General features: G+C 45.9%; 1 protein-coding gene across 3 annotated transcripts in view; it reads left to right on the top strand.

The window, feature by feature from the left end:
* The window catches only part of AMOTL1 (angiomotin like 1), a 147470-nt gene that overhangs the window by 76376 nt on the left and 44782 nt on the right, over positions 1–26312 (top strand). For all 3 annotated transcript variants that reach the window (XM_053923911.2, XM_024574650.4, XM_024574651.4), the window contains 3 exons: positions 3259–3408; positions 7624–8548; positions 23515–23806. In XM_053923911.2, coding sequence (XP_053779886.1) covers positions 3259–3408; positions 7624–8548; positions 23515–23806 — 1367 coding nt within the window. The remainder of the gene's footprint in view (positions 1–3258; positions 3409–7623; positions 8549–23514; positions 23807–26312) is intronic.

Here is a 26312-nt window from a genome sequence, read left to right as displayed (position 1 = left end):
CCAAGGTGTGGTGGTCAGCTGAAGAGGTAGATTGACCAGAGAGAACTTTATAGTAGTTTGGAGGGGACTGTGAGGCTAGCGGATGACATTCTTAGCCGGGATTTGGGGAATGAGGGTGACATGTTCGCAGGATGCTGAGCGGCCAGCGAGGCTGATGGAACCTAAAGGAGGGGTCTGACTGTAGATGGCCTTGAACCCAAACACAATTGGAACTCACAGCTATAGCCAGCATGGCTCTGTGCATGCGAGTGGCATTCCGGAAGAGGAGTGTAAGGACAGGTGGTTTCCCAGCTGTGTGAGTGTCAGATGACGGTGACAGTGTGAATGTCCTACAGTGTTCACACCTAAAGGAAACTTACGAGTCTGCTAGGTTGGCCAGGTCACTGATTCTGGGCCTGATCTTAGGGAAGTAAGTTGTTATGGTGGAGGTGAAGCAGATGAGCAGGTCGCCAGGGTTCCCCCAGAAAACTCACTTCATTTTTCCATCAACAATGAGGCCCTTTGTTGTTGCTTCTATTAAGGGGGACGAAAGTCTTGTTCAGGGTCACATTACCTAAAGGCCTCTAGACACTGACAAAGAAAGTAACAGCATAAAACCAGAATGGGAAGGAAGTTTTTAGTGCTTGAGAAGCAAGCCAAAAGCAGTCACACTCATAGAGAGAAAAGCAAAGATTCTTCTTGTTGACAAATGACACGCAGATTTTGTAAAGAAAAAGGAACTGTTCTTGGTGAAATGGGTTATAGTCAATATAGGGCAGAAATGTTGAACTGTCCAGTTAGAATTTCCGAATTTCACCCTTTGTCAAGTGCGATACAAACAGACCTGCAGCTTTCCCTGCGGGGCCGGCCCCTGAGAGCTGCACTTGCCCCTCCCCAGAGGGAGACCCCCAGAGAGCTGACTCCTGGACACTGACTGTAGCTTATTTGCCGTTGCTTTTGCCACTCTCCCCTTGCAGGGTAAAGCTGAGTGAGTGGAAATCCTTAGACAAGGTTGTGGTTTGAAAGAAACAGGCGACGGCAGGTTACTCAGTTCAGAGGACCTTACATGATAAGAGTGTTTGTAAAGCCCCCAGAGGCAACACATGTGCATGTTATATGCTGTTGAGCCAGCAGAGCCCCTGAGTGGCGTGGGCTCCCTTAAAAATCGGACCACTCCTTAGCCCCTGGGCCTGAGCCCAGCTGGAAGGGGCCACTGGTGGGGATGGTATCTTGAGACCCCCTTGGTTTCCCCAGCCTCTTGCTCCCGGGTATGGAGAACAGGGTGTGTTGTGGTGACTAGGGATAGCTTAGCGCAAAGTTCTTCCCTGGGCTCCATGTTAGAAGTGTGTATCTACACACACACATACACTCCTACCTCTTTTATAGGTACATGCACAGGCACATATATCCTTACTTAGGCCTCAATTTTGTTAGCAATCTGCTCTCTGTTACCACTTAGAATTCTTAGTCATGTGACTAGTATGACCCAGAGTTGTAACACGCTGGCACATGCCATTCCTGACCCAGATCCACTGTTAAAAAAAAAAAATTACACTTCCTTTTCTTGAAGTGTGTGGGTCCTTAGCACCTGTCGGACTCCGAGTGGGTAGGGGGTGGTACTCGGGGTGCCGAAAGGTGTTTTTGTGGCTTTTGTTTTTTTGCCTATGAGTACTGTTCTCCACAAGCATCGGGCTTTTCACTGCGGTTGCACACTGGAGGCATTTGAGGAGCTTTATAAAATACAAGTGTGTGGGCGCTGTCCCCAGAGATCTGATTGAAGAGGTCTGGGTGAAGCCTGCGTACTGGGATTTTTTAAATTCCAGCCAATTAATTGTATTGCATGGCCAAGGTTGTACCTTGCCCCTCTCCAATTTTCCACCACCATTTTCCACCTGCCCGAAGTAGAAGCCAGGTCAGGATCAGCCTTTGGATCTAGGCCATTATGACTCCTAATTTTAGCCCTAGACTTTCAGATCCGTTGATACAGAGGATGCGGCCCAGAGGAAACAGTTTCTTTCCAGGGCAGTCCTAGGGGGTTGGCCAAAAAGAGAACGCTGACAGAGAGTTGCCATATGCATCGGACCTGTGATTCTAGGCTGATGTTCACATACTATGTCATTCCCACTTGGTTTATATTCATCTTTAAGATGAAAGTTGCAACTACATTATTTAGTTTTAACTTCATAAGATGAATATTCTCGTTGTCAGAAGTTTTTTTCTCTCTAGTCCAAACACGCCTGTGATGCCTGAGAGCACACATATTAATGCAAGTATTTCATGAGGAAAGAAACTCAGAAAGATGATGAGTAAATCCCCGTCTGTGGCCTCAGAATAATTGGTTATTTACTACTAGCTTTGGCCTTGTGGGAAATGGGTAGATAACAAATCTAGCAAACTTGAAATTACCAGTTTGAAGTGATTGCTGAAAAACATTATTTTTCTCGTAATAGAACTATTGTGTAGGCAAGGACTTTAAATTTAAAAAATAGCATGATTCTTTCCCCCAGAGTAAACTAAGTTACTTTGCCAAAAAGAGCCTTAAACTGGGTGCCCACAGAGAAACCAGTGCAGGGAGAGAAATGGGTGCAGCGGACCGTCCTGCGAAGTGTTCCCACAATGCTGTGAGCAGTATCAGTGTTATGGTGGTAGTATCACAGGGTCGGTCACTGTGGGGTTGAACACAGTGTCACACTTAATTGAAGCAGGAAGCACAGTTCGGTTTGTGTGCGGAGCAGATAAGCTGGAGCCGAAAGTCCAGTGGTTGGCAGAGGGCCGGAACCGTGCCCCAGCTGCATGCTGCCACGTGAGGCTCCAGACACCTCAGAGTCAGACTGAGTGCTCTGCCCTGGGCTGGGACACGCTCCTGCGAACACGCGTCCTGTGGAGTGACCTCCCCTCTCTCCAGTCTCCTCACGTCCCTGTTTTCTGTCCCCCTCCTCGCCTGTCTGGAACTCTGTGACTTCTCCAGAGTTGCAGAGGACTTGACTTTTGTTGCTGGTGCCGCTGCCCTCCACACCGGGTTGTGTGAACGTGTCCGTGCCTTCGCTCAGCAGGTCTTGGAGATTGTTACTTTGACTTCATGGGTCATTTTGGTGTGCGGCTGGCCTGGTGATAATTCTGAGTAGTGAGTTTGGAATTTTATGAATCAAAAAGACAGAGCTCCCAGTGCAAGTTGCAATGTGGGAGAATGCCTCGTGGGCTCTTGTGAGTCACACAGGATGGGGGGGAGAGGAGAACTTTATGGCGCTAATGGGCACTTTGCTTTTTTCTTCCCTGCAGTTCCCGCTCCTGCTTGTTACAGTCCCAGTAGTCCCGTCCAGATTCTAGAAGAGCCCAGTTACTTTTTCCCAGACTTCCCGCTCTATGCTGGGAGGCATGAAGCGCCTGCTTTGACAGTGGAGCCAAACGGTACCATCAGGGAAAAAGTCGGTGAGTTCTTTCACTTCTTCCACTGGCACTTGTGTTGTAAACAGAGTGATCTTATGTGTCCCAGTTTTAGCTCTTTTGGCATAATTTTTTTCCTCTATGCTCATTTTAACAAATCAGCATATGGGGTTATTGGTTGTCTCTTTATTGGCAGATGTCTTATTTTTAATATTTGTGCTATGGTGTTGACAGACTATTTAGCTATAATTTATGACTCTCTCAACAGAGAGTTTCTAGGTATGTGGGAACTTTGGAATTATACCATTATTTTCCCTAACTTTTCTCTAATTCCTAAATATTTTTTGTACTCTTTCCCAGAATCTGTCCTTTTTTTTCCCCTTCTGTACTTTATTGTTATCTTTTGGCAAATAATTCAGAAGTTCAGAAGAAATTCAAAACTACAATAAGGAGGTAACTGCCTCCTTTGTAAAAACTTCCTGTCTATTTTTGAAATCTTTTGGGATTGGTAAAACTATGGGGGAATTTTTAAAACCACTTTAGGGAAGGATCTAAGGGTCCAAATGTGCTTATGAAAAGAGAATTTAGTAGTTTTCATGCTTGAGAAGACCTCATTCCTTTAAAAATATATATTTATTTATTTTTTAGAGAGAGGGTAAGGGAGGGAAAGAGAGAGAGAGAGAAGCATTGATGCCTCTTGTACGTGCCCTGGTCAGTGACCAACCCAAAACCCAGGCACATGTTCCAGCCGGGAATTGAACTGGTGACCTTTCGCTTTGTGGGATGGCACCTGAGCTATACTGGTCAGGGCCCCCATTCCTTTTATTATTCACCTAAAAAATATAATTTTCCTCTGGAAACATATTTTTATTTCAATAGAATTTTTATTCATTTTACTAAAAAATATTGATTTTTATTTGAATTTGCTTGTTCCATTAAGCCTTTTAGATCAGTTATCCTGAGGGTAAGGACTACCTTTTTACTCTCCTCCCCTGGCATCTGTCAGGATGCCTGACTGTCACAGGTTTCGGTCCATCTTTGCTGAGTAAATGATGAACCAGTTCAACCCACACCGATCACCTTTTCCTTGGGTTGTTCATCACTTATTACGATTATTTGGCACTCATCTTGTGTGGACTTTCAGTGGTCTGATTTTACTATTTAAATTTTTTACTGTTGAACTTTGGGTTTATATTTCAGTTACAAGTCCATTCCCTGAAGGTAAAGAGTAAGTTTGAATGTATTCCACATGCAGTCCTTCCGGGCACGTATGAAGTCGGCCCATTTTACAGAGGAGAGAGCTTCCGAGAAACCGAGTGGTTTGCCTGAGGTCACAGAGGTGTGATTTGGGGGAGACAGGGAGAGAGATGTGATCAGAGTTGAGCTTCCGGACCCAGTCTGTGAAGTTCGTTAGTTTCTCAGCGGTTGCTTCCCGAAGGCCTTCTGTGGATCGGGGTAGTATTCTATCTAGGCACCGGGGCGCTGCATTGGCTGTAACAGATACAACTTTCACCCTCTGGTGCTTGAATCCTAGTAGGGGAAGACAGATAACAAATACAGTGTGCATTGAAAAGAGAAGAGGCCAGAAGCAAGAGATACTAGGAGGCTGTTCAGGACAGCTGAGCCACTGCTAAGCAGAGCCAGAATCGGGGAGCAGCTGAGGGCGTGGAAGCTAGGGTTGCAGTCTTCGCAATGGCAGGGACACTGAAAATGTCATCTCCTGTCACCTTTTCTCGTATTTGAATGCCAAAAAGAGTAAGTGGTGCATAGCCCTCGACAGACCTTGCCAGTAAAAGACAGTGAACCTAATGAGACGTCTGTGTGCACGTGCTCACATATATGTGAGTACGTGTTAATTTACACATCTTGCAAGCATATCATACCACCTTTATTTGCCCTCATTTCACTGTGGACTAAGAAAACCTAGCGTGGTAGTTGATTGAATGTAGGGAGCAAAGGAGACAAAGGATCAAAAGTAAATCTGAAGTTTCTATCAGGCTGACTCATATGAGGATGCCATTTATAGGTGTAAAAAAAAAGGGGGGGAAGCCTGGGGAAGAAAGACGGTTTTGGGGGAAATGATGTGTTCTATGTATATACAGAAATAGAGAGCCATCGTTGCCTGGAACTGTAGAACTGAAGGCTGCTTAGAGATGATCTAGTTCATCTTCCCCAATTTATAGGTGAGGCTTTTGAGCTAGAAGAGAGTACGTGATTTGCTCAGGGTCAAGCCAGTAGTGAGTGGTAGAACATTTACTATCATAATGCTGTATGATATCCTCAATATACTACTTACTAGTATTGCTGTGAAATTTTACACTTCGTGGAAATCATGCAGTATTCTTTTACTGGTTAAAGGTTCGATCCCCCTCACTGGGTTGTGTGCTAGGGAGACCCAGATCAGAAGGCATGATCCTTAACTTTAAGGAGGTTAGAGTCTTGTGTAAATAAATAATTGCCATCTGCTGTAGTAATTACTCTACTGAGGTATATGCGAGTGCAGGTGGGCTCAAGCCTGCTGGGCCGCCGCAGGAAAGGCTTTCCTCAGAAGGTAGCTTTGGCGCCATCACATGTAGCATGTCTAGGGATCTCCCAGGAGGACATGGTGAGCCACATCTTTCTAGGCAGAGGGACAATGTGAGCAAAGGCCTAGAGGCCAGAGAGAGCCATCATGTCTGGGAACTATGTATGTTCTTAGGTATTGTTGGAGCTTAAACTCCAAGGGGTTGCTGGTGAGGGTGGGCGGTGGTAGCCTGAAATGTTGCTGGATAGGTACGGCAGTAGCTGCTGCACCGTGGGATAGAATGTCAGTTTCACCCTGTAGTTCATTATTGAGGGGTTTTGTGCAGGGGATCGGTGTGGTTAGGTTTTCCTATTTGAACAACCTTGCAGGGTAGTGCGGAAGATAGGCTGGGGTCTCAGGGGTGGGTTTGGAAATAGAAGTGAGACTAGCGTCAGAGAGATGGATGAGCAGGCTGTTGGAATGAAGGCTCTGGGTATGAGGTGCTGTGGGCTTACAAAGGCATGGAATGAACACATATTTTGTTGTGGGATGAGTCAGGTCCTGGCTCTGTCTCTTCCTACCTCTGTGACCTCTGGGATTTACCTTTTCTAAACCTCTCTCCTCATCTGTAGGATTGGGGAATTAATATCTACCTCATGATTGCATGTGGAATGAATGAATATATGGAGAGAATTTAGTACAGTGGCATATCATGTGCACTTTAAAAATGGTTCTTGTAGTTGTATGGTGGTTATTAGTAATCACATTGGAGATTGGCATGGGAATGAGGAGGAGAGCTGGGAGAGAGATTTTGGAGGTAGAATCGACAGGCAGTCACTGACTAGATGTTGTGGCTCAGGAAGAGGAAGGAATCCTGGAAAACTAGGCAAAAATTAAACAAGGCAAGTGATACGGGATTGGTTGGGTGGGTAAACCTTTCAGGGTGAAGAAGGCATGTTGAGTTTGAAGGACTCATGGGCCATCGGCTGGCAGCTGTGGGAATGCGGGTCGTGGGTCAGTCGTTGAAGGTGAGCAGTGGGTGTAGATGACCCAGGAGATTCTGCCGAGTGAGGGTGGAAGAGCACTCAGGGCAGAGCTGTGAGGAACACCAGGATTCAAGAGATAGGTGGAGAAAAAGGAGCCAGAGGAGTGGACAGAGAAGCAGGAGCCAGGACCTGGTTGCTGAGTTAGGAGAGCATTTCAAGAAGTGGGTGATCAACACGCCAGGTGCCTCAGAAGGGTTGGTTGTGTAATACGAGCACTGGAAAATTCTCACTGGGCTTGGTTACTAATCAGAGCAGGAGGGAGGGCAGTGCGTGGGAGATGGCTTACTAAGGACATTTAAAAGAGGAGGGAAGGAGAGAGGCAGTGTGGCAGTTAGAGGGACATATAGGCCATGAGAAGTAGGGGTTTTTTTGTTTGGTTTTGGGTTTTGCACGTATTTTTCTAAGATAGGAAAGACTTGGCATGTTTATATGAAGACGAGAAGGGGCCAGTGGGGATATTAAAGGGAAGGGAGGGGGTGAAGAATGGAGCTGGGCCTGGGAGGAAGCAGGAGGCGAGGGAAAGGAGAGTATAGAGACAGTTTGAATTGGCAAAACACTTCCATGAGAAACTGCAGGATACATGGAGCTGGTGGTGGATTTGAAATCTTGTTACCTGCTGCTGTGGTTAGAATGTTAATTATTTACACTTACTGACAGACCTATATTCCTGGGCGATAACCTGATACCTTTCTTCCTCTGTTTATCTTTTAGTTGAGGATCCTCTTTGTAACTTCCACTCCCCGAACTTCCTGAGGATCTCAGAGGTGGAAATGAGAGGTTCCGAGGATGCGGCAGCTGGAACAGTATTGCAGCGGCTGATCCAGGAACAACTGCGGTATGGCACCCCGACCGAGAACATGAACTTGCTGGCCATTCAGCACCAGGCCACAGGGAGTGCAGGACCAGCCCACCCTACAAACAACTTTTCTTCCACGGAAAATCTCACTCAAGAAGACCCACAAATGGTCTACCAGTCGGCACGCCAGGAACCGCAGGGTCAAGAACACCAGGTGGACAATACGGTGATGGAGAAACAGGTCCGGTCCACGCAGCCTCAGCAAAACAACGAGGAACTGCCCACTTACGAGGAGGCCAAAGCACAGTCCCAGTTCTTTAGGGGGCAGCAGCAGCAGCAACAGCAGCAGCAGGGGGCTGTAGGTCATGGTTACTACATGGCGGGGGGCACCAGTCAGAAGTCCCGGACTGAGGGGAGGCCCACGGTGAACCGTGCCAACAGTGGGCAGGCGCACAAGGACGAGGCGCTGAAAGAACTGAAGCAGGGCCACGTCCGCTCTCTCAGTGAGAGAATCATGCAGTTGTCATTGGAGAGGAATGGTGCTAAGCAACACCTCCCTGGCTCAGGGAATGGAAAAGGGTTCAAGGCAGGAGGGGGACCCTCCCCAGCCCAGCCTGCAGGTAAAGTGCTGGACCCCCGGGGCCCTCCACCCGAGTACCCCTTCAAGACCAAGCAAATGATGTCCCCAGTCAGCAAGACCCAGGAGCATGGACTTTACTACAGTGACCAGCACCCTGGGATGCTCCACGAGATGGTCAAGCCTTACCCTGCTCCTCAGCCCGCGAGAACAGAAGTGGCCGTCCTGAGGTACCAGCCACCCCCAGAGTACGGGGTAACAAGGTGATTGTCAAGCCTAGCCGTTTCACTCAGCTTTTCAAAATCCAGCAGTTGTGTTTTTAGCATTTGTTAACATTTTCAAGGCATGTTAGGTTTTTGTCATGCTTTTTCTCTTGTATATATTTAATAAGCTACTTTTTGGCCAAAATATATAGAGTGGAACAGAACAGAAGGCAATTGGGGATTCAGGAGTTTAGGGGAGGGGCCTCAGTTGTTGGCCATCCTTAGGAGCTCTGCCTGGTGGCCAGGGAAAGCAGGAATTTTCCTGGCCGCCTTTGTGGAGAACATCCAAACTCCCGGAACATATTAATACTACAGGGTTTTATGGAATCTTTCTTCATAGTAGATTTTAAAGGAAAATGTAGTCTTAATGTTAGAATAGAGGACTTACAGGGACCGTAGAAATCATATAACCCCACCCCCTTATTAAACAGATGACAAGCTAAAGCCTGGAGAGATTAATAAATTTCCACAGTACACACTCTGAGGCAGTTGGGACTCTTGGCTCAAGTATCCTGATTGTCAGAATCTTTCCCCTCCATTGCCCTAATTCCTCTCCTGACTGGTTGATAGGTTCAGCAGCACTCACTGAGAGTGTATGCTGTGCAGCCATGTGCCAGGGTCAGAGATAAAGATATGGTCTCAGGGAAACGGCATCTGAACATTGCAATGTGGTGTGCTGTTTTAGGTAGAAGTATGCAGAGAGCGCTAGGGGACCTGAGGGGATGGTGTGACTCAGAGCTGCAGGGAGTGGGGACAGCTTCACAGAGGAGGTGACATTTGAGTTGGATCTTCAAGGATATGTACGTACGAGTTGTGGCGTAGAGGTGAAGTAATAGGATGGATGGATGTCATCTCTTCAGATAAACCATTTAGGTCCTAAGTTTTGCAGTGCGCTGGAGCGCGCTGCAGTGATGCAGAGTGCGCTGGAGCGGGCTGCAGTGATGCAGAGTGCGCTGGAGCGCGCTGCAGTGATGCAGAGTGCGCTGCAGTGATGCAGAGTGCGCTGGAGCGCGCTGCAGTGGTGCAGAGTGCGCTGCAGTGATGCAGAGTGCGCTGGAGCGGGCTGCAGTGATGCAGAGTGCGCTGGAGCGCGCTGCAGTGATGCAGAGTGCGCTGGAGCGCGCTGCAGTGGTGCAGAGTGCGCTGCAGTGATGCAGAGTGCGCTGGAGCGGGCTGCAGTGGTGCAGAGTGCGCTGGAGCGCGCTGCAGTGGTGCAGAGTGCGCTGGAGTGCGCTTCAGTGATGCAGAGTGCACTGCAGTGATGCAGAGTGCGCTGGAGCGCGCTGCAGTGGTGCAGAGTGCGCTGCAGTGATGCAGAGTGCGCTGGAGCGCGCTGCAGTGGTGCAGAGTGCGCTGGAGTGCGCTTCAGTTATGCAGAGTGCACTGCAGTGATGCAGAGTGCGCTGGAGCGCGCTGCAGTGATGCAGAGTGCGCTGCAGTGATGCAGAGTGCGCTGGAGCGCGCTGCAGTGGTGCAGAGTGCGCTGGAGCGCGCTGCAGTGGTGCAGAGTGCGCTGGAGTGCGCTTCAGTTATGCAGAGTGCACTGCAGTGATGCAGAGTGCGCTGGAGCGCGCTGCAGTGGTACAGAGTGCGCTGGAGTGCGCTTCAGTGATGCAGAGTGCACTGCAGTGATGCAGAGTGCGCTGGAGTGTGCTTCAGTGATGCAGAGCACTGAGGGATGGGGTGTAGTGAGAAGTGGCAGAAGATGGGTTTGGACAGGGAAATTGAGACTAGTGTATGAAGGTCTGTAAGTGTCATGCTAAAAAGTTTAGAATTTATCCAGAAACAACTGTTTTTAAGTAGAGACTAAGTTGATGTTTGATAAAAAGGCTGGCTTCAATGGCAGAAAGGACGAATTGGAGACAAGAGAGAATGGGGGCCATGAGGACCTTCAGGGACAGTCTCAACAGTCCAGAAGAGAATTGCTGAGGGTGCCATGGGTTTGAGGCCACGGTACAGGGGAGCACTACATGCTAAGAGAGGCGGGGAAATAGAATTGACAGGATTTAGTGATTGTCTAGATAAGTTGAGGAATAGGGCGACTGAAAATAAGGCAACTGGAAATCAAGCTCTGAGGAGAGAAATTGGGTCTGAAGATACATATTGGGGATTTCCCAGCATTTAGATGTTGCTAAATTTGCTTATGGGGAGCGTGGAGCATGAGCAGAGGAGACAGGTGGCCACTGTCTATTTATTGGATATGTCTTCATTCTCACAAAGGGCTTTATTTATCTGTTTCTAAATCGAATGCGCTGCGGCTTGTGATGTGACCCCTGCGGCTATATGCAGGGCATACCTCAGCTGTACACCTTCTGCAAAGGGAGTGACTGGGCCTTGGCAGCCAGAGAGCTGGCCCATCATCCACTCACTTCCCAGCACCAGCACACCCCCCACCCACTAGGCCGGGGGTGCCAGCTTTGAAGCATATACTAAGATTTGGACTTCTGACAGGCAGCAAAACATCTTCTTCCTAAAGTGGGCATGGCCCAACTCCACTGGGGATTCCCAGATGGGGCTCTGGGGCTCCTGTTCTTACCCTTTTACAGCTCCTTAAGCCAAAGGAGAAATTTAAACTCAGAAACTGTCAGGTTTGAAGAGGGAAAAAAAGTAATCTTCAAATCTCTGGTATTTGTACCACATTGGTTTATCACAGATTACAGTAATCTATGGTGTTTACCCCAGAATGGTATCAGTGTTTGGTTTGTGACATTACATTTTTCCTGAATGTTTAACTCAACCTCTAGAGCTTGACAAGGTGAAAATACCCCAAATGCAGTCTCTTCCTTCCCTTTGGCTTTACTGTTTGTTAAATGGCAATGCATAATGTGTTTGGTTTGCTGCTTGTTTTTTAGGAAGATATTTATTTTTTCCATTTTTAAATCATTTTTCTTTTCTTTTTTTTTTAAGGTTTGTTTTTTGTCTTTTGGCAGTAGGTGTGATATAAGGTGGGAGACATAGGAAGGGGAGGAGGGAAGCACTGCTTGGAGATCTACCCCGTAATTTGTGGAAAGTGTCATTTGTCTCAAATTCGTGACGTCAAAAAGGGAGGACATGTATGAGGGACTCGAGTCACTGGCCAGGCTTGGCAGCTGGATGGGCATGACATCAGAATATCCCGGGAGACGTAACAGACAGGCCATTGAGGCTGGGCCCCAGAACTACAAGGCCCCTTTGTGAGCCTGGCAGTACCAGCCAGCCAGCATGGCTCCAGCAGCACAGCCCTCGGCTGACAGGGTAAACAAAGTTGCATCCACAGCAGTCCTGCTTCAGATGCTTTCGTGGTGGCCTGAACTCCAGGGGTTGGATCTGAAACTCAGCAGTGAGTGAGGTTCAAGCTATCTTTGCCCCCAAAGATGGGCAGGACTCTTTCCAATTTCATTGACATGTTCCCTTGTGCTTAAAGGGTTATCTGTCCTAAATGGTGATGGTTTAGGAGGCTGCAGGCTGCTGGGTCAATACATCATAGACTTCTGGATGAGAAGGATGGCCTCTGAGTGAGATCACTGAGTCCATCTCCTTGCCTGATGCTGCAGAAATGGGCTGTGTTCTACTAATATTTATTCTCTCACCTGCTCTGATCTGCTAAAGACGGAGATGTGGGTGGATTACTGTAAAGCACTTTAGCCTCCTTTCGTGGGAAACACCATGGAGAGGCCACTAGTGAAGGCCTAGTGCTCTACCCCGGTGTTTGTTGTGGGTGAGCTAGTGAGGCTGCTGGAGGTGGAGATACTACAGTGGCCTCACCTTACCGAGGTAGCTGGTAGGGATCTCCAGGGAACAAGAGCCGGCCATGAATAAAGGCTCTGGGTTGTTCTGCTCCATCTTCCTCTTTCTTCAACTTGAAAGTGGAAATGGGTAGAAATGAAGACAGGGTAAGGATGGGACAGGCTGTTCTATGGAGAGTTATACCTTTAAAAAAAAAGGCAAGCGTTTCGATGTTAATCTGTGAAAACAGCACTTTCAGAAGCTGCGGGTTGGCTTATGCTGTCTATACTGTTAACGGAAGAGAATGCGTGAAATGAGTGTCAGTGGGCGATCTGATGTTTATCAAAGCAGTTTGGAGTACAGTAGTCAAATGCGTGTTTATTTTTCAAAAAAACCTGCCCATATTTCCAAAGTGGAAACTAAAAATGCTAAAAAATTACTTAAAATACCCTACTTCCTTAATAAAACCACTGTTAACATTTTCCTATACAAATTAATTCTTCATGGTATAATCATAGATTCTACTCAGTTTAGTATCTTAGCTTTTTTTAGACGGTATTTTATCATGTTTTTCCCACGGTGTTTGTTTCCATCCTTTTATTGCTGCATTTCATAAAGTATATAATTTACATTCCTTTATAAATAATGTTGTGAACATCATCATGCATATCAAATTTTAATGGTTCCCAAAGAATGAAACCCATATTATGTTGGTTTCACTCTTTAGGAATCATTATTTAGAAATGCAATTATTGGGTAAAATTATAATGAATATTTAATGACTTCTGATACTGGATAACTTTGTAAAAATATTACAGTGCCTGTTTCACTGTACTTTGACCAACATTAGGTCATTATAATTAGAAAAGCTTTGCTAATTGGTATTAACTCCTTATTTTAATTTGCAGTTATCAGCTATGCTAAATTTGGGGTGGGTATATTTTAGTAGTTAGATTTATTTGACCTTGAAAATTGGTTCTTCATGTCTGTGTTCATTTGATTTATTATATATGTTCGATGGATTCAAAGGGAACTAAAACCTGTGTTCTCTGACGCTTGCTCTGATTTTCCAGTTTCTATAATTCTGCTTCCACCCTTAGCAGATAACAGTGGGGTGGAGGAGGCAGCCGGAGGACTAAACCTGCAAGTGTCTGCGGAGTGGGCGTTTTGTGTGGGTTGTCCTTAATTTTCACAACAGCCCTAAGGGGTGCATACCGGTAATATCCCTGTTCTTACAGATGATAAACTTAGGCTTAGCCAGATCCCCAGTAGGGGCCCCTGAAGAAGCAACCACACAGATATTTCTCTCCCTCTCTTTCTCCCTCCCTTCCTCTCTCTAAAAAAATAAGTAAATAAACTCTTTAAAAAAAAAACAAAAACTTAGGCTTAGAGAGAGAGGAAAGTGACTTGGTCATGGGCACCAGCTCAGAAGTGCACCTGGGTCTGTTTGTCACGCCGTGCATGTGGAGGCGAGGACGTGCGCTTCTACTCGCTGTCACTCATCTTGTGAGTTTCTTACCAGGTTTCTATGTCACACCTGGTGCCCAGCCTGGACTCCGCCCACCCCTCTGGCTCTTTTCAGGAAGACCAGAATACTGATTAAGTATGCCAGACTCTCAGAGGAAAGTCCTCTGGATACCCTTTCTCTCTGGACATCAAACTTGACCTTGCTGACAGCTGTGGCTGTGAGCTTCAGTCTGTCTCGAGTGACTTTGCTTTCACTTGGAAGGGAGGAATCGGGAGGGTATTGTTTATTGCCTTAGACTGTTTTTGTCTTAGCCTATTTTTAGCAGAATGTTTCACTTATGGAAAATAAGCACTATTTTAATGATTAATTTTTATGTTTCAGGTAGTATGAGTTTGGAAAAAGTCACTGCTGTTGGTAAAAAGAGCATTTTTCCACTCTTTGAGCCTCTCCATTGCCTTTTTGGCCCTCTACCTGGGCTGAATCTTGCCCATTCAGCATAGGGGGTTTGACTTACTAACTCCCTGGAAGCAGACAGAAGAGTGGCAACTGTCATTATTAATATTTTATCCACCTATGAATATGTGAATTTGAGTTTCAGCGCGTAGAAAGATACTTTATAAAAGCTTAAAATGCCTTTCTGTCCTAAGCCGATAAAAGCATCTTCTTATAAAATGGTGTCCGAGGCAGAGGTTCTCTGGCTTTCCTTTCACAGAGTGCGCTTGCTCAGTTCTCCCATCACCACCCCCACCCTTCCCATCCATGCAGAAGGCTTGCAGTGTCCTGCCTTAATGGAGGGAACCTATGGTGCGGCCAGTCCCCCCAAATCACTGATATTTTTCTTAAAAAAAAAAAAAAGCAATGTGTATTTCCACCCAGAAAAGCTCCTGGTTTGGTTTTATTTGAGATGGAGTCAAAGTTGTTGACATTCTCTTGAGACCATGCAGAATGACAGTGCAGGGAGGAGGCAGGGAGCAAAGGGGGACGGAGCCCAGGAGGCCATGTGGCAAATTAGAGAGAACGCCTCTCCCCAGGAAACCCACGTCCTTCCAGCAGTGCAGCCAGAATGTAGGTTAAACCATGAACAAGCATAAAGACATGTGCTGAAGAGCAGGTCATACTCTTGGTGGGCTTGAGGTTTGGAATGTGCTGTAGTGCAAGAAAGAATGTTTGGTGGTCGGTCCTGCCTTACTTGAGTCAGAAATGGCTGGAGGAGGAAGGAGAATTTTTGGAGTTAGTGTATGTTTCCAACGTGGTGAATTATGATTTGCAGTTTAAACAGTTGTGAAAATTGATTGCTGTGTGGGACCAGAAGGTAAGCCAGACCCATGGCTGTTGGATTAAAAACTATGCATTGCCCTTAACAAAAATGAGGCCGTAAAGCCCTATTTAAATTCTACCAGCTAAACATGTGTTTTGAATACCAACATAAGAACTCACGAGTTTCTCCAATTTGTAAACTGAATTATAGCTGGGTGAGCCAAGTAAAATGCCCTGTTTATCCTGAGAAACATCTCTGCAGTATGGGAATTTCAAAAGGCTAAGGTCAAGTTCAGGTTACTTTCTCAGGAAACCTAACACAATTCCAGCTGTAGTGAATTAAATGAGTGACTTCTCCAAACAAGAGGATTATCTCCATCCATCCTGCATAGCAATAATTATGAAATTAGTTTATCCAAGAGTCCAGTCTGAATATGAACTGTGGTTAGTCTTACGGTGTCTGCACAGACAAAGGGGACAACTTGGGAAGCTGTGGGTTTGGGAAAATAAGATTCAAGGGGCTTTGAGTTCTGGCTTTTCCACTTTGAGATAAATTGCATAAGTTCTCTGAGCTTCAGTTTCCTTATCTGTACCTTGTTACAGCTGAGTTTTCCTGAAATTAATCAATGTTCTTCCCTTCATAAGTAAAACTTGTTCGTCTAGAAACTTTAAAAGTATATGTACTTTCTGCTCCTCTCCCACACCAAAAAGAAGCAAAAGAAGGAAAATAAAAATTGCCTACAGTCCCATTATCCAAAGATAACCATTGTTAAATACTCTGCTTATTATGTTACTTTGAGGGTCAGAAAAGTATGAGGAAATATCGTAAGTTGGAAAGCTCTACGTAAAATGAGGTATTGAGTTGGCCAAAGGGTCTGTTTCATTTTTTCTGTAAAATAAGAGACACATTTTTCATTTTCAGCAATAATATTATTATTGATTTGGATATTTTGAGTATGTTGGCTATTTCCTGCATGGTAGAACATTAATTGTTCTCAATTAATGTCTCGATTTGATCACTATCAACTTCAACTGGTCTACCAGACCATGGAGCATCATCAGTGAGAAATGTCCAGCACAGAACTTTGCAAACCACTTTTGACACGTTTGATCAGCCACAGCACCTTCTCCACACACTGCACAAATCTTTTTGTGGGTTTCAGTTGCATTTTTACCTTTCTCAAAATGATAAAGCATAATATGCTGAAAATGTTACATATTTTCTTCCATCTTCAATATTAAAATGGCTATGCAAAAAATTCACCAATTTTGATGTGTTTTTTAAATGCATGATGATAAGACAGCTGTTAACGTACAATCTAACAAAACTGTTTCCAACGAAGTTAAAAGACAAATAAGCGCTACTAGAGCCATCTTACGGAAACAAACAAACAAAGTTTTTGGCCAGCCCAATATTTTTACTGAGTGAGAAGTCTTAAAATTCGAACCACTTCATAGCTAAGAAGATATTTATTATTTCATCTCATTTTTTAATTTTTTATTTTACTTTGTTTACTTTTTTCTGGTTATTAAAATGACAATACTGGTTTTTACTTCTTATTTTTTAATTTTTTTATAATGTACATGTATTGCTTAGATTATGGAATGTTTTTTTAAGTAGCCATCCATGTTCAATGTAGAAATTATATAAAGAATGGAAAACCAAAAGGAAACCCATAATCGCATCACCTGAAGATAGTCACTCTGAACTTTCGTCATAGTTCCTTCTAGTCATTTTTCTAATGAAATCCTAATAAGTATCATATCTCTTTTTTCCTTTTTACTGAATTTACTGAGGTGACACTGGTTAACAAAATTACACAGGCTTCAGGCGCACAATCCCACAGCACATCACCTGTGCACTGTGTCCTGCGTTCGCTGCCCCAAGTCAGGTCTCCGTCCACCACCATCTACGCCCCGGCGGTCACCACACTGTTGTCCGTGTCCACGAGTTTCTCTCTTTTGCCTTTTCTCTTATGTACTATATCTTGAGAATTTAAAAAGAAATCTTTGCCTAGGGGTTCAGTAAAAGCTTGTTGAACTGAATTGTTAGTGTTGATAAACTGAAAAAAGTTATTTTGACTTTATTTCTCTATTAAGTTCTTTTTGGGAAATGTATTTCACTGCTTCCATTTTTCTTCAAATTATTGGTCACATCCTCCATCTGTTTATCCATTGATGTTTCTTTTCCTGCCATGTTTTGAAAACTTTTTGCCAATCACAGGAGCCATATTTATTAAGTATGAGCATAATGTCCTAATTGTAGATAAACATCTAGTTTACCATATTGATCACCATTGATGCTTGGGGATCTGGGGACAACAGGGTGGGCACTGCCGCTCTGTTTGATGAAGTGCTCTGATGCTCACAGAATTCTGGAATTATCTCTCCAGAAACGAGGCCTCGTCACCTACAGGCAGCACGGTCTACAGCAGTGCTGTCTAATAGCGATACAATGTGAGCCACAGGTCTAATGAAAACTTTCTAGCAGCCACACTTTTAAAAACTTAAAAGAAACCGGTGAAATTATTTTAAAACATACTTCATTAACCCATATAAGACAATTTTTAAAACAGGTTTTAGTTAGCCCTGACTGGCGTGGCTCAGTGGATTGAGCGCCAGCCTGCGAACCAAGGGGTTGCGGGCTCAATTCCCAGTCAGGGCACATGCCTGGGTTATGGGTCAGGACCCAGTAGGGGGCGTGTGAGAGGCAACCACACATTGATGTTTCTCTCCCTCTCTTTCTCCCTCCCTTCCCCTCTCTCTAAAAATAAATAAAGATCTTTAAAAAAAACCAAACAGGTTTTAGTTAATCCATTATATCCAAAATATTATGACTTCAATAAAACAACATATTAATGAGATATTTTACATTTTTTTTTACTAAGTATTTACATGGTGATGTGTATTTTATACTTCCTGCACATCTCAATTCAGGCTAGCCACATTTCTGGTGTTTGGGAGCTACACGTGGCTGTGGCTGCTGTTTTGGATGGCACAGGTCTGGAAGGAGGTGAGGGTCTGTGCCGGAGAGAGAGTGTATGGACATCACCTTGAAGCTACACTCTTGTTCTGCTTTGCATTGGGAGAAGACGATAAAAGTGGGAGATTTTAAGGTGCTGAAGTCCACTTTGATTCCTCATTGAGGCTTTAGGATTTGGTGATGCTCAGCACATAGTGTCTGATGAGGTAGGGATAACCAAGGGAGCTGCTTCTTGCCTTTCTCCAGTGCATGGTAAAACAGCAAAGGCTAACAGTTATTAAATCCTTTCCTAGAGGTAGACACCATGTGCAATGCATTATCTCATTTAATGCTTACAACTCTGAGAAGTAGGTGCTAGTATGGTTACATGGCTAGAAAGAAGCAGAACCAGAAAAAAGAGACTCCGTATTAAGAACCGGTGCTGTCCTGTACCAGCGTGGGGAGAAGAAAGCCCTGGTGAGGTACAGTGTGGTGGGTTCAAGACCCCCAGTTTACAGTCCAATTTTTTGCTTTGTAAACACTGTAGGATCTCTGGTTTGTGAATCTCCTGAGCCTTAGCGTGTATACTTCATAAGTAGGAAAATAATATATAACATGAGAGTAGTAGACACCCAAGCTTGTGAGAATTAGACAGTGGATGTACAGTGGTAGGCATGGAACATTTACATACAGGTATAATGTAAATACATACATTTAATAAATAAGCTTATGTATGAAGCATTGCCGTGTGCAGAGAGGAGCTAATGGACTGCTGATTAGATGTCACCAATGACCTTGTTTTCCTAATCAAAACAGCATCGTCACTCTAGTTTTGAGCTGCATTTTGCGACCCCAAATACATGAGAAGGAGGACAGTGGCATGGAGCCTTATTGTTATATCGGCGACATCATGATCTGAGGTTCTACCTATGTTATCCAGAACAAACCTAAATACCAGAGATCTCTACCTTAATAATGCAGTGTTGAAGGTTTCACCATTCTTTGAAAGCGCATCGAGCGTATGTGGTCTCCTAACTTGCTCTTGCACTTGGGGCCAAATCAGCTGACAACAATCTGATGGCTATCAACTTAGTATAAGTCATAATTTTCTACCCTCAAACCATGGTCATGCTAATAATTAGGAAGAAAAGGCACATGTGTTTGAAAAATAAAATAATATTACACTTAAATAAAAATTCAAGAGAGGAAAAAAGTAATGACCGTAGCCAGTGGTGGCAGATTGTCAAGGAGAGTGCTGCAGGCAAGGTTCTAAGCGTGGAGGAAAGAAATGGGCGCAGATTCTGGGGTGGGGCTGTGCGCAGCATGGTCCAAGCTGTTGACAGTGGAGGACCAGCCCACAGGGCTTCCCTGTGGGGCCTCTGTTTTGTCTCTTAGATGTGGCTCTTTAAATGCTGTGATTCTTGTTTTTAATACGTCCCTGTGGACTTGGGGAGGAGAGGCTTCTTCAGCCCTGCTCAGACCTATTTAAATCACTGGGTAGTTCGGTGGCAGATGGAAAAGTGTCACTTTCTGTGGTGTTCCCAAGGCTCATTGGGTTCCTTGAGGAAAGGAGCAGGACGTGTTGGTGGTGCCTGCCCCCGCCTCAGTTTTCATAAGGATTAAGCAAGGTGATGAAATGTGGTGCCCGGCAGACAATACAGACCTCGATAAATGTTAGTTGAACGCTCTCTGTAGAGGAGACCTTCTGTGAGAAGAACGTTGAATATAAGTAACAGTTGAAGAGAACAACTCAGGCATGTTTCTAGCCTGCATGTTTCCCCTGAGGCTGCTGGAGCCTCCAAAGAGTTTTCTTGCTTTTGTGTTGGGGAGTGAATCACGGACATGGCGGTGGCTCACAGGAACCCGGGAGCAGAGGGCCCAAGGGGACTGCCTGCCCTCTCTGCTTTCACCGGTGCAGGGAAATGGTGAACTGCATAGATCCTGGAATCAGAAAGCCTGGGCTTGGATCTCGTTTATGTTCCTAATATCTCTGTTTTACAGGGGTGGGCAAAAGTAGGTTTACAGTTCGTATGGCAGATAATACAATAATTAATAAATGATAATACAAGAAATAGCCTGTTTCGTGTACTCACAACTGTACACCTACTTTTGCCACCCATGTATTTTGCAAGTTACCATCCCATGCCTTGTTTTTTCATGTAAATAGAGAGACTGCAATGATACTTATTTTGCAGGGCGGTTATGTAGGCCAGTACGAAATGATGCGTGTAGCAGCGCATACCACAGTGGCTGCAGCGTAACAAGTGCCCAATAAATGGTAACCGTAACAATTTTTATTGGACATTTCATGAATGCCACACTCAGTGTAGGCTCTGTACTGGGGCTGTGGGTAACCAATGGTAATTATAGTGATGGTGATTAGTAGCGAACATTAGTCCAGTGTTTACTTTGTGCCTGGCTTTATACATATTAACTTCTTAAGCCCTTTAACAATGAGCTAAATGGTATATAGTCCCAGGAAACCAAGACCCATGATATTGAATCTGCTAGCTTTCTGACTTCACAATCTAAGAGGGGAAATAGGCTCACCAATAGACAGTTAGAGCATGGAATTCTGTGTGCTAGTAGTTTCTCAATAAGTGATGGTTCCATTCCTTTTTTTCCCCTTTTCTCTGTGTCCCCAAGGTCATGGCACTGGTATGACCTTGTGTGAAGTTTTCCTATTCTCTCCCAACACTCTTTCCCCCTCGTTTACACCAAGCTCAAACCTGCCCCAGGTGGCTGAGTAGTGGGGCAGAACAGAGGTTTGCTTCCCTGCCTGCACATCATCCATTGTCACATGGAGTTTATTGAATGCGTAACCAAGTTATTTGTGAGGCCAATGTTCTCTGTTTAATAGAAGACTTCCCATTTTGGACAAGCTTATTCTTTCCTGTCCCTTAAGCTTGGCAAACACCCTTTTCCTGCATTGCCACTCAGGTAACTAACTAGTCACCATCACAGATGACTTAGGCTGGCATTAAGAAAGCACTTCCTTTTTCTTATATAATAGAGAAAGATAACTGAGAAGATAAGCCCAACATCGACCGTCAGTGAGTTCCAAATCCCAGAGTTCAATACATGTTAAAAGATAAGCCCCAGCCTGAAGCTGCGTGGGTCAGAGGGAAGCTTCAGAACACAGGACTGCAGGTCATCTGGGCCCCACAGCTCCAAGGGGACCACCGCATCTATCCCTTGCATTGGATGCAGTGTGAAGGGAGTACTTTAGGAGATGTGAATGTGTGCCTGCCTTTGAATTGAGGCTGTGTAATTTGTGGTTATTCTGCTGTTTGCCAAGGTAACCTCTTTCCATGAAAAATGTGCAGTAGGGTCTAGCCAGCCTTATTCAGGAATGCACTTATTCAGTACCAGATCTGTGGGGGGTTTTCATGCCTGATAGGAGGACCTCTGAGCATTGTGAATGGCAACTCGGGGACATTACGCTCTTGGGACAGGGTTGAACCTCATACACACAGACCTCCTCATACATGTGGGCTGACATTCACACACTTTAGTGTGGAAGGGGCCCAGATTCATCAAATGCAGAAACGTTTTATTTCTAAGGGGATGGCAACATCTTATGTAATAGGTGTGGAGAGACAGGGGGATGGTTTACATCTGACTTCACTCCTTTCTGAAATCTGAGGATGGCTGGAGGGTGAAGCTCACTTCCGGGACAGAGAATGACTTTGAGCTCAGTGGTTCGTCCTGCCTTGGGGAACTTGGATCCTAGCTGTTTTCATGGGGAGTGGAAGGGCACCTGGATGGAAGGTGTAAGGAAATCGAGTTGGGAGCTATCTTTCGAGCTCAGGTGGAGCCTCTGATGTTAGTAAGCTACCCAAGCAAGGCCTGTGGTTAGTTACTCTGTTAGACCCGCTGGGTTTATTCTGTGGTCATCTTTATGAGTGTCTACGTGTCCATGTAGGGAGGGCTATGGCGACTCTGAATAAATTGTCTTCTAGAATTTGACATTTAGCTGCCAAGAGTCAGCCTTCAGGGGGATCCTGGCTATAAGAAATGCTTATAAAATGAGAGATCTGGAGGCTGACAGGGTCCAAAAACATTCCAGCAGGTATATTGAAAATATAAGGCCATGTGACCTCTTGGGAAAAACGGGGGGTACCCTGAGAGCTCTGGCTCTGGATGGCCACAGGTAACAGGAGGTGACACAGGCTAACTACTAGGGATCAGAAGTAGCCGGATGTCCTGAGGACTCAGCCCTTTGAAACAGAATGTTGATGACTTTGGGGTTACTGATGATTCTTAGTGCCCCAGTTCCCAGATTGAGACCTGAAGGTTGAGGGGGGTCAACAAGAAATCTCGTTTTCCCCTGTCTCTGCCGAAGAGAGGCAGCTGTGGTTGGAGAACTAGATATGGGGTCCTCTTTGCTGTTTGTACCTGTGGAGTAGAGCCGGCGCTAGCTTAGGCAAGCGAAAATGCGACGGTTCTTAGGAAACAGGTGCAGAGGAGTGAGGGGGGCTGCTGGGGAGTGGAGACAGGAGGTGGAAATTCACGATCTACATGTAAGAGCTAGTACCTGGAATTCAAACAATTAAGGGACTCCTCTGTGTGCTTCTATTAACGTGGCTAAAATTAGACTTTTGGTTTGCAGGCCTCCTCACCCCAGCAAATCAAACCACAAAAAAATTATTTCCTTTCCCAGGACTTCCCCATTTCATAATAGTGCCCCTGTCCATTTGTGTGGAGGTCAGATTCTAGGAGTAATTTTTAAAATTTTTCTTCCCTTTCTTTCCCCACACCCATCATATATATAACATAGCCCAAATTCATCCATTATGTCTCTTCTGCTGCTACTTTGTGTGCTTTCATCAGCTCCCACCTAGACCACACCCAGGCCTCCTCAGTGGTCGCCTTTTGTCCATTCTTGCGGCCGTTCGTACCTTCTATACAGAAGTCAGAGTAAAGGCTTCTTCTCCACTGGCCTCTGTTTACACCCTAAGGAAAGGGCTGGCCTTGGTTTGCAAAGGCCCTTGTCCATCCCTCTGATCTTAGCTTTTACTGCTTTCGCTGGCTATGCTTGTGTCTGATGGCTTTCCTCTACTTGATCTTGCCCACACTAAGTCCTGCCTTAGGCCCAGAGCACTAGCCAATTCCCCTACCTGGAATACTCCTTTCCCTACTTCTCTACTTCCCCAACCCCAACCCCAAGTCTCATATTCAGACTTCAACTCAAGCATCAGCTTTTCCTGATCTTAGTGTGAGCTGGCCATGCAGTCATTCACTGTCACACTGCTCTGCTTTATTTTTGGAGAGTACTCATTACTTCTGACTACCCGGCTCTGTTCGTTTATTGTTTGGCGGCGTGCCTGCCTCTCTCCCCAAGAATGTAAGCGTCATGAGAGCAGGGGCCTTATCTGTCTTGCTCACTATACCCACTGCCCGGAGCAGTGCTGATTCAGAGGGAGACATTAAATATCTGTGGAATGAAGGACTGAACCTGCTATACTCAGCCCAGCACTGGAAAGTTCATTGATGACCTCTGGTAGTGGGGGCCTGCCTTCCTCCTCCACTGTTTCCCTGGGGTCTGATCACTGGTCTTCTGTTCCCTTGCAGCCGCCCATGCCAACTTCCTTTCCCGTCAACAGTGCAGCAGCACAGCCCGATGTCCTCCCAGAACTCCTCCGTCAGTGGGCCTCTGCACTCCACCTCCTTGCCGCTCCCACTTCCGGTGACCCTGGCAGCACCGCAGCCCCCGCCTGCCGCCTCCCCCAGCCAGCAGCTTGGTCCAGATGCATTTGCGATTGTGGAGCGAGCTCAGCAGATGGTAGAGATACTGACAGAGGAGAACCGGGCGCTTCACCAGGAACTTCAGGGTTACTATGACAATGCTGACAAGCTCCACAAGGTATGTGACTTCCCAAGGGAAATGGACGGGCAGGTTCTCTCAGAGGGACAACAAGTCTTTAACTGCTTATGAGGGGGTTGCTTCACTGATGTGCTCGTTAACTAGATCCCTTTTGATGCCAGGTACTATGTATGCAAGGCTCTAAGGAGACAAAATAATTTGACACGGCGTGCCTGCCTTGAAGGAACTTACAGTCCAAAAGGGGAGAGTTGCCTGAGCTAATACCTGCACTAGAACGTCAGGGGCTACAGTAGGTACAGCGGAGGTGGCCCTGGACTCAAGACTCAGAGGCTAAGTAGCATTTTCCCAGGTAGACAGTGTGGAATAGGTAACACCGAGAGTAGCACAGGGCATTGAGTGGAGAGAGACCAGTTTTCCTTTAAATCTGGGAGTCTCAGACAGCAGCCTTGGGATTGCCGTGCTTGTTTCATTAGGGGGGGTCTCTGGGAAAGCAGCCTTGTCTCAACACCGAGAGTAGAGTACAAGTTACTGTGCACTCTACGCCTGTGACTTGTCAGGTGGGAAGATGCTGTGTAGTTACCGTGGGAACATTAGAATGTATGGCAGCCTTCATCCTTTGGGCTTTACACTGAGAGCCAAAGTCAATAGGAACACATCCAGCAAGAGTGAACTGTCGCGGAGAATGATTTCATGATGACCCACGTGTCTGCACCTGAAATGCTGCAGGTAGATGATGTGAGGGGGCAAAGGTAATAGGTGTTTTAAGGCAGCAGAGCCACAGGGCCCTCGAGTTTCCTTTCTGCAGCCGAGGAGGCTTGTGTGATGGAAGGCGTCTTAGAAGGGTCCATCTAAGTGCCTGGCTCTGTTCTGGGCAATCAGGGGCTTTTGTAAAGAGAAAGGGTAGAAGCACAGATGCCGCCTGACTACAGGAGCGCTGTCATTTGGTTCTACAAGACAGTTAATGCTCCTGATGGCCATTTAGTGTTCACTATAGGGTACTGATCTCTCGTGGACAGCCTGCTCTTTTTGCTGCTCAGGGTTTGAGAATGGTCAGCGCCTCTGATTTTTTGTGGGCCGGCAGTGAACAGCTGAGAGCAGCGGGTTTGGTGATACAAATGTGCACAGACAGAATCTGCCCTGGCACGTTTGTGCAGAGCTTCCGCTGGAATGGTCTGGAGCTCCTGGGAGTCAAGACCAGGCTTGGCTCGGAGGGCTTTGGCTGCCTTTATTGGAGGGGAAAATGAGAGCCAGAGACAAACGGGCTGCCTAAATATTGCTGCCTCACCCCCCCCCCAGCCACACCCTTAGAAGGTGGGAAGCGAGCCTGCTGTCTCCTGGCCTTGGCTCTAAGTCACTGCCCAGGCCCAAGCTTGCCTCTGACACCTCCCCGGGCAGTCTCTTTCCAGGTATGGTCTAAAAATTGGAAAGGGCCTACTCAGCCCTTCTGGAAAATAAGCACTTCTTTCTTCTTGCTAACGGAGCTCTGGCAGACATCTCCAGGAGTTATGCAACCCACCTGAGGGCAGTTTTGAACAGTTACATGGAGCGTGCAGAAATTGGGAGGTTCTGCTATTCTTTATGACCTGTGTATTAATATATACTTTATTGACCTGTAGCATACATATCTTTCTTGATTTTGATGCATATTTCTATTTTGAAAAACAAAAATGCATCTCCCAGTGACTCAGTTTCTCTGCACAGAGGATAATTCTTAAATTTTGTGGCCAAAAGGATTTTGATGACTTCTGAAAAAGGAGAAAAATCAAAAGCTGTTTGCCTTCTGACAACCAAAACTCCTTTGGTACCTTGAATATCATAACATTTCATTTCATTGCTCTGTCATATACCACACTGGAATTTTCCATTTAAAAACCCAGATGTTGACGAATACTGGCTGTACTCATCCCCCCACCCCTCCCCCTGGTTCCATAGCTGTTCTCAACAACTCAGACCATGAGACAGAGGAGCTGCATGAACTCTGCGACTTAGCATTTCACAGCTTGTGTTCCCGAGGTCGTCCTTGGTCCAGGTCCCCCTTCAGCAGCAGCCTCACCGTTCAGTTGCCTCTCAATGGCTGCTTAAGCCTAAGGTCTGGGGAGAGAACCGTTGGATGAGGCGATGACTTTGCTTCGCAGTGATGAGGACCCCCACGCTGGGTGGAGCTGCTGTATTATGTCATGAAATGGTGCCCTGTGCCAGCAATAACATCCAGTCCAGGATCCTCATGCAGTGAGGCTCTTGGAGAGATTCACTGTAAGGGCAGAACCAAAAATAGAAGAATGTTTAATTGCAGGGCCTAGTCTCTGCGCACCGTGCCAGGAACATAGCAGGAAAGAAAGACTGGACTCGGAGACTGCTGCAGCACAGCCTGCACCGGGAAGACCCTGTTCCTGCTGGAGGTGGAACGTGGTTCGAGGACCCTCAGGAAGGGGTTGTTTTTCAGTATTTCCTTTTGGTCACTGATTTGCTTCTTTTTCTTCCTAGTTTCTCGAAAAATAATTAATGGATGGAACTTCCAGCAGGACCAGACAGTGGGCTACTGAGT

This window comes from Desmodus rotundus, chromosome 5, assembly GCF_022682495.2.
Source record: "Desmodus rotundus isolate HL8 chromosome 5, HLdesRot8A.1, whole genome shotgun sequence".
Taxonomy (NCBI): Eukaryota; Metazoa; Chordata; class Mammalia; order Chiroptera; family Phyllostomidae; genus Desmodus; species Desmodus rotundus.
This window is presented reverse-complemented; position numbering and strand designations above follow the sequence as displayed.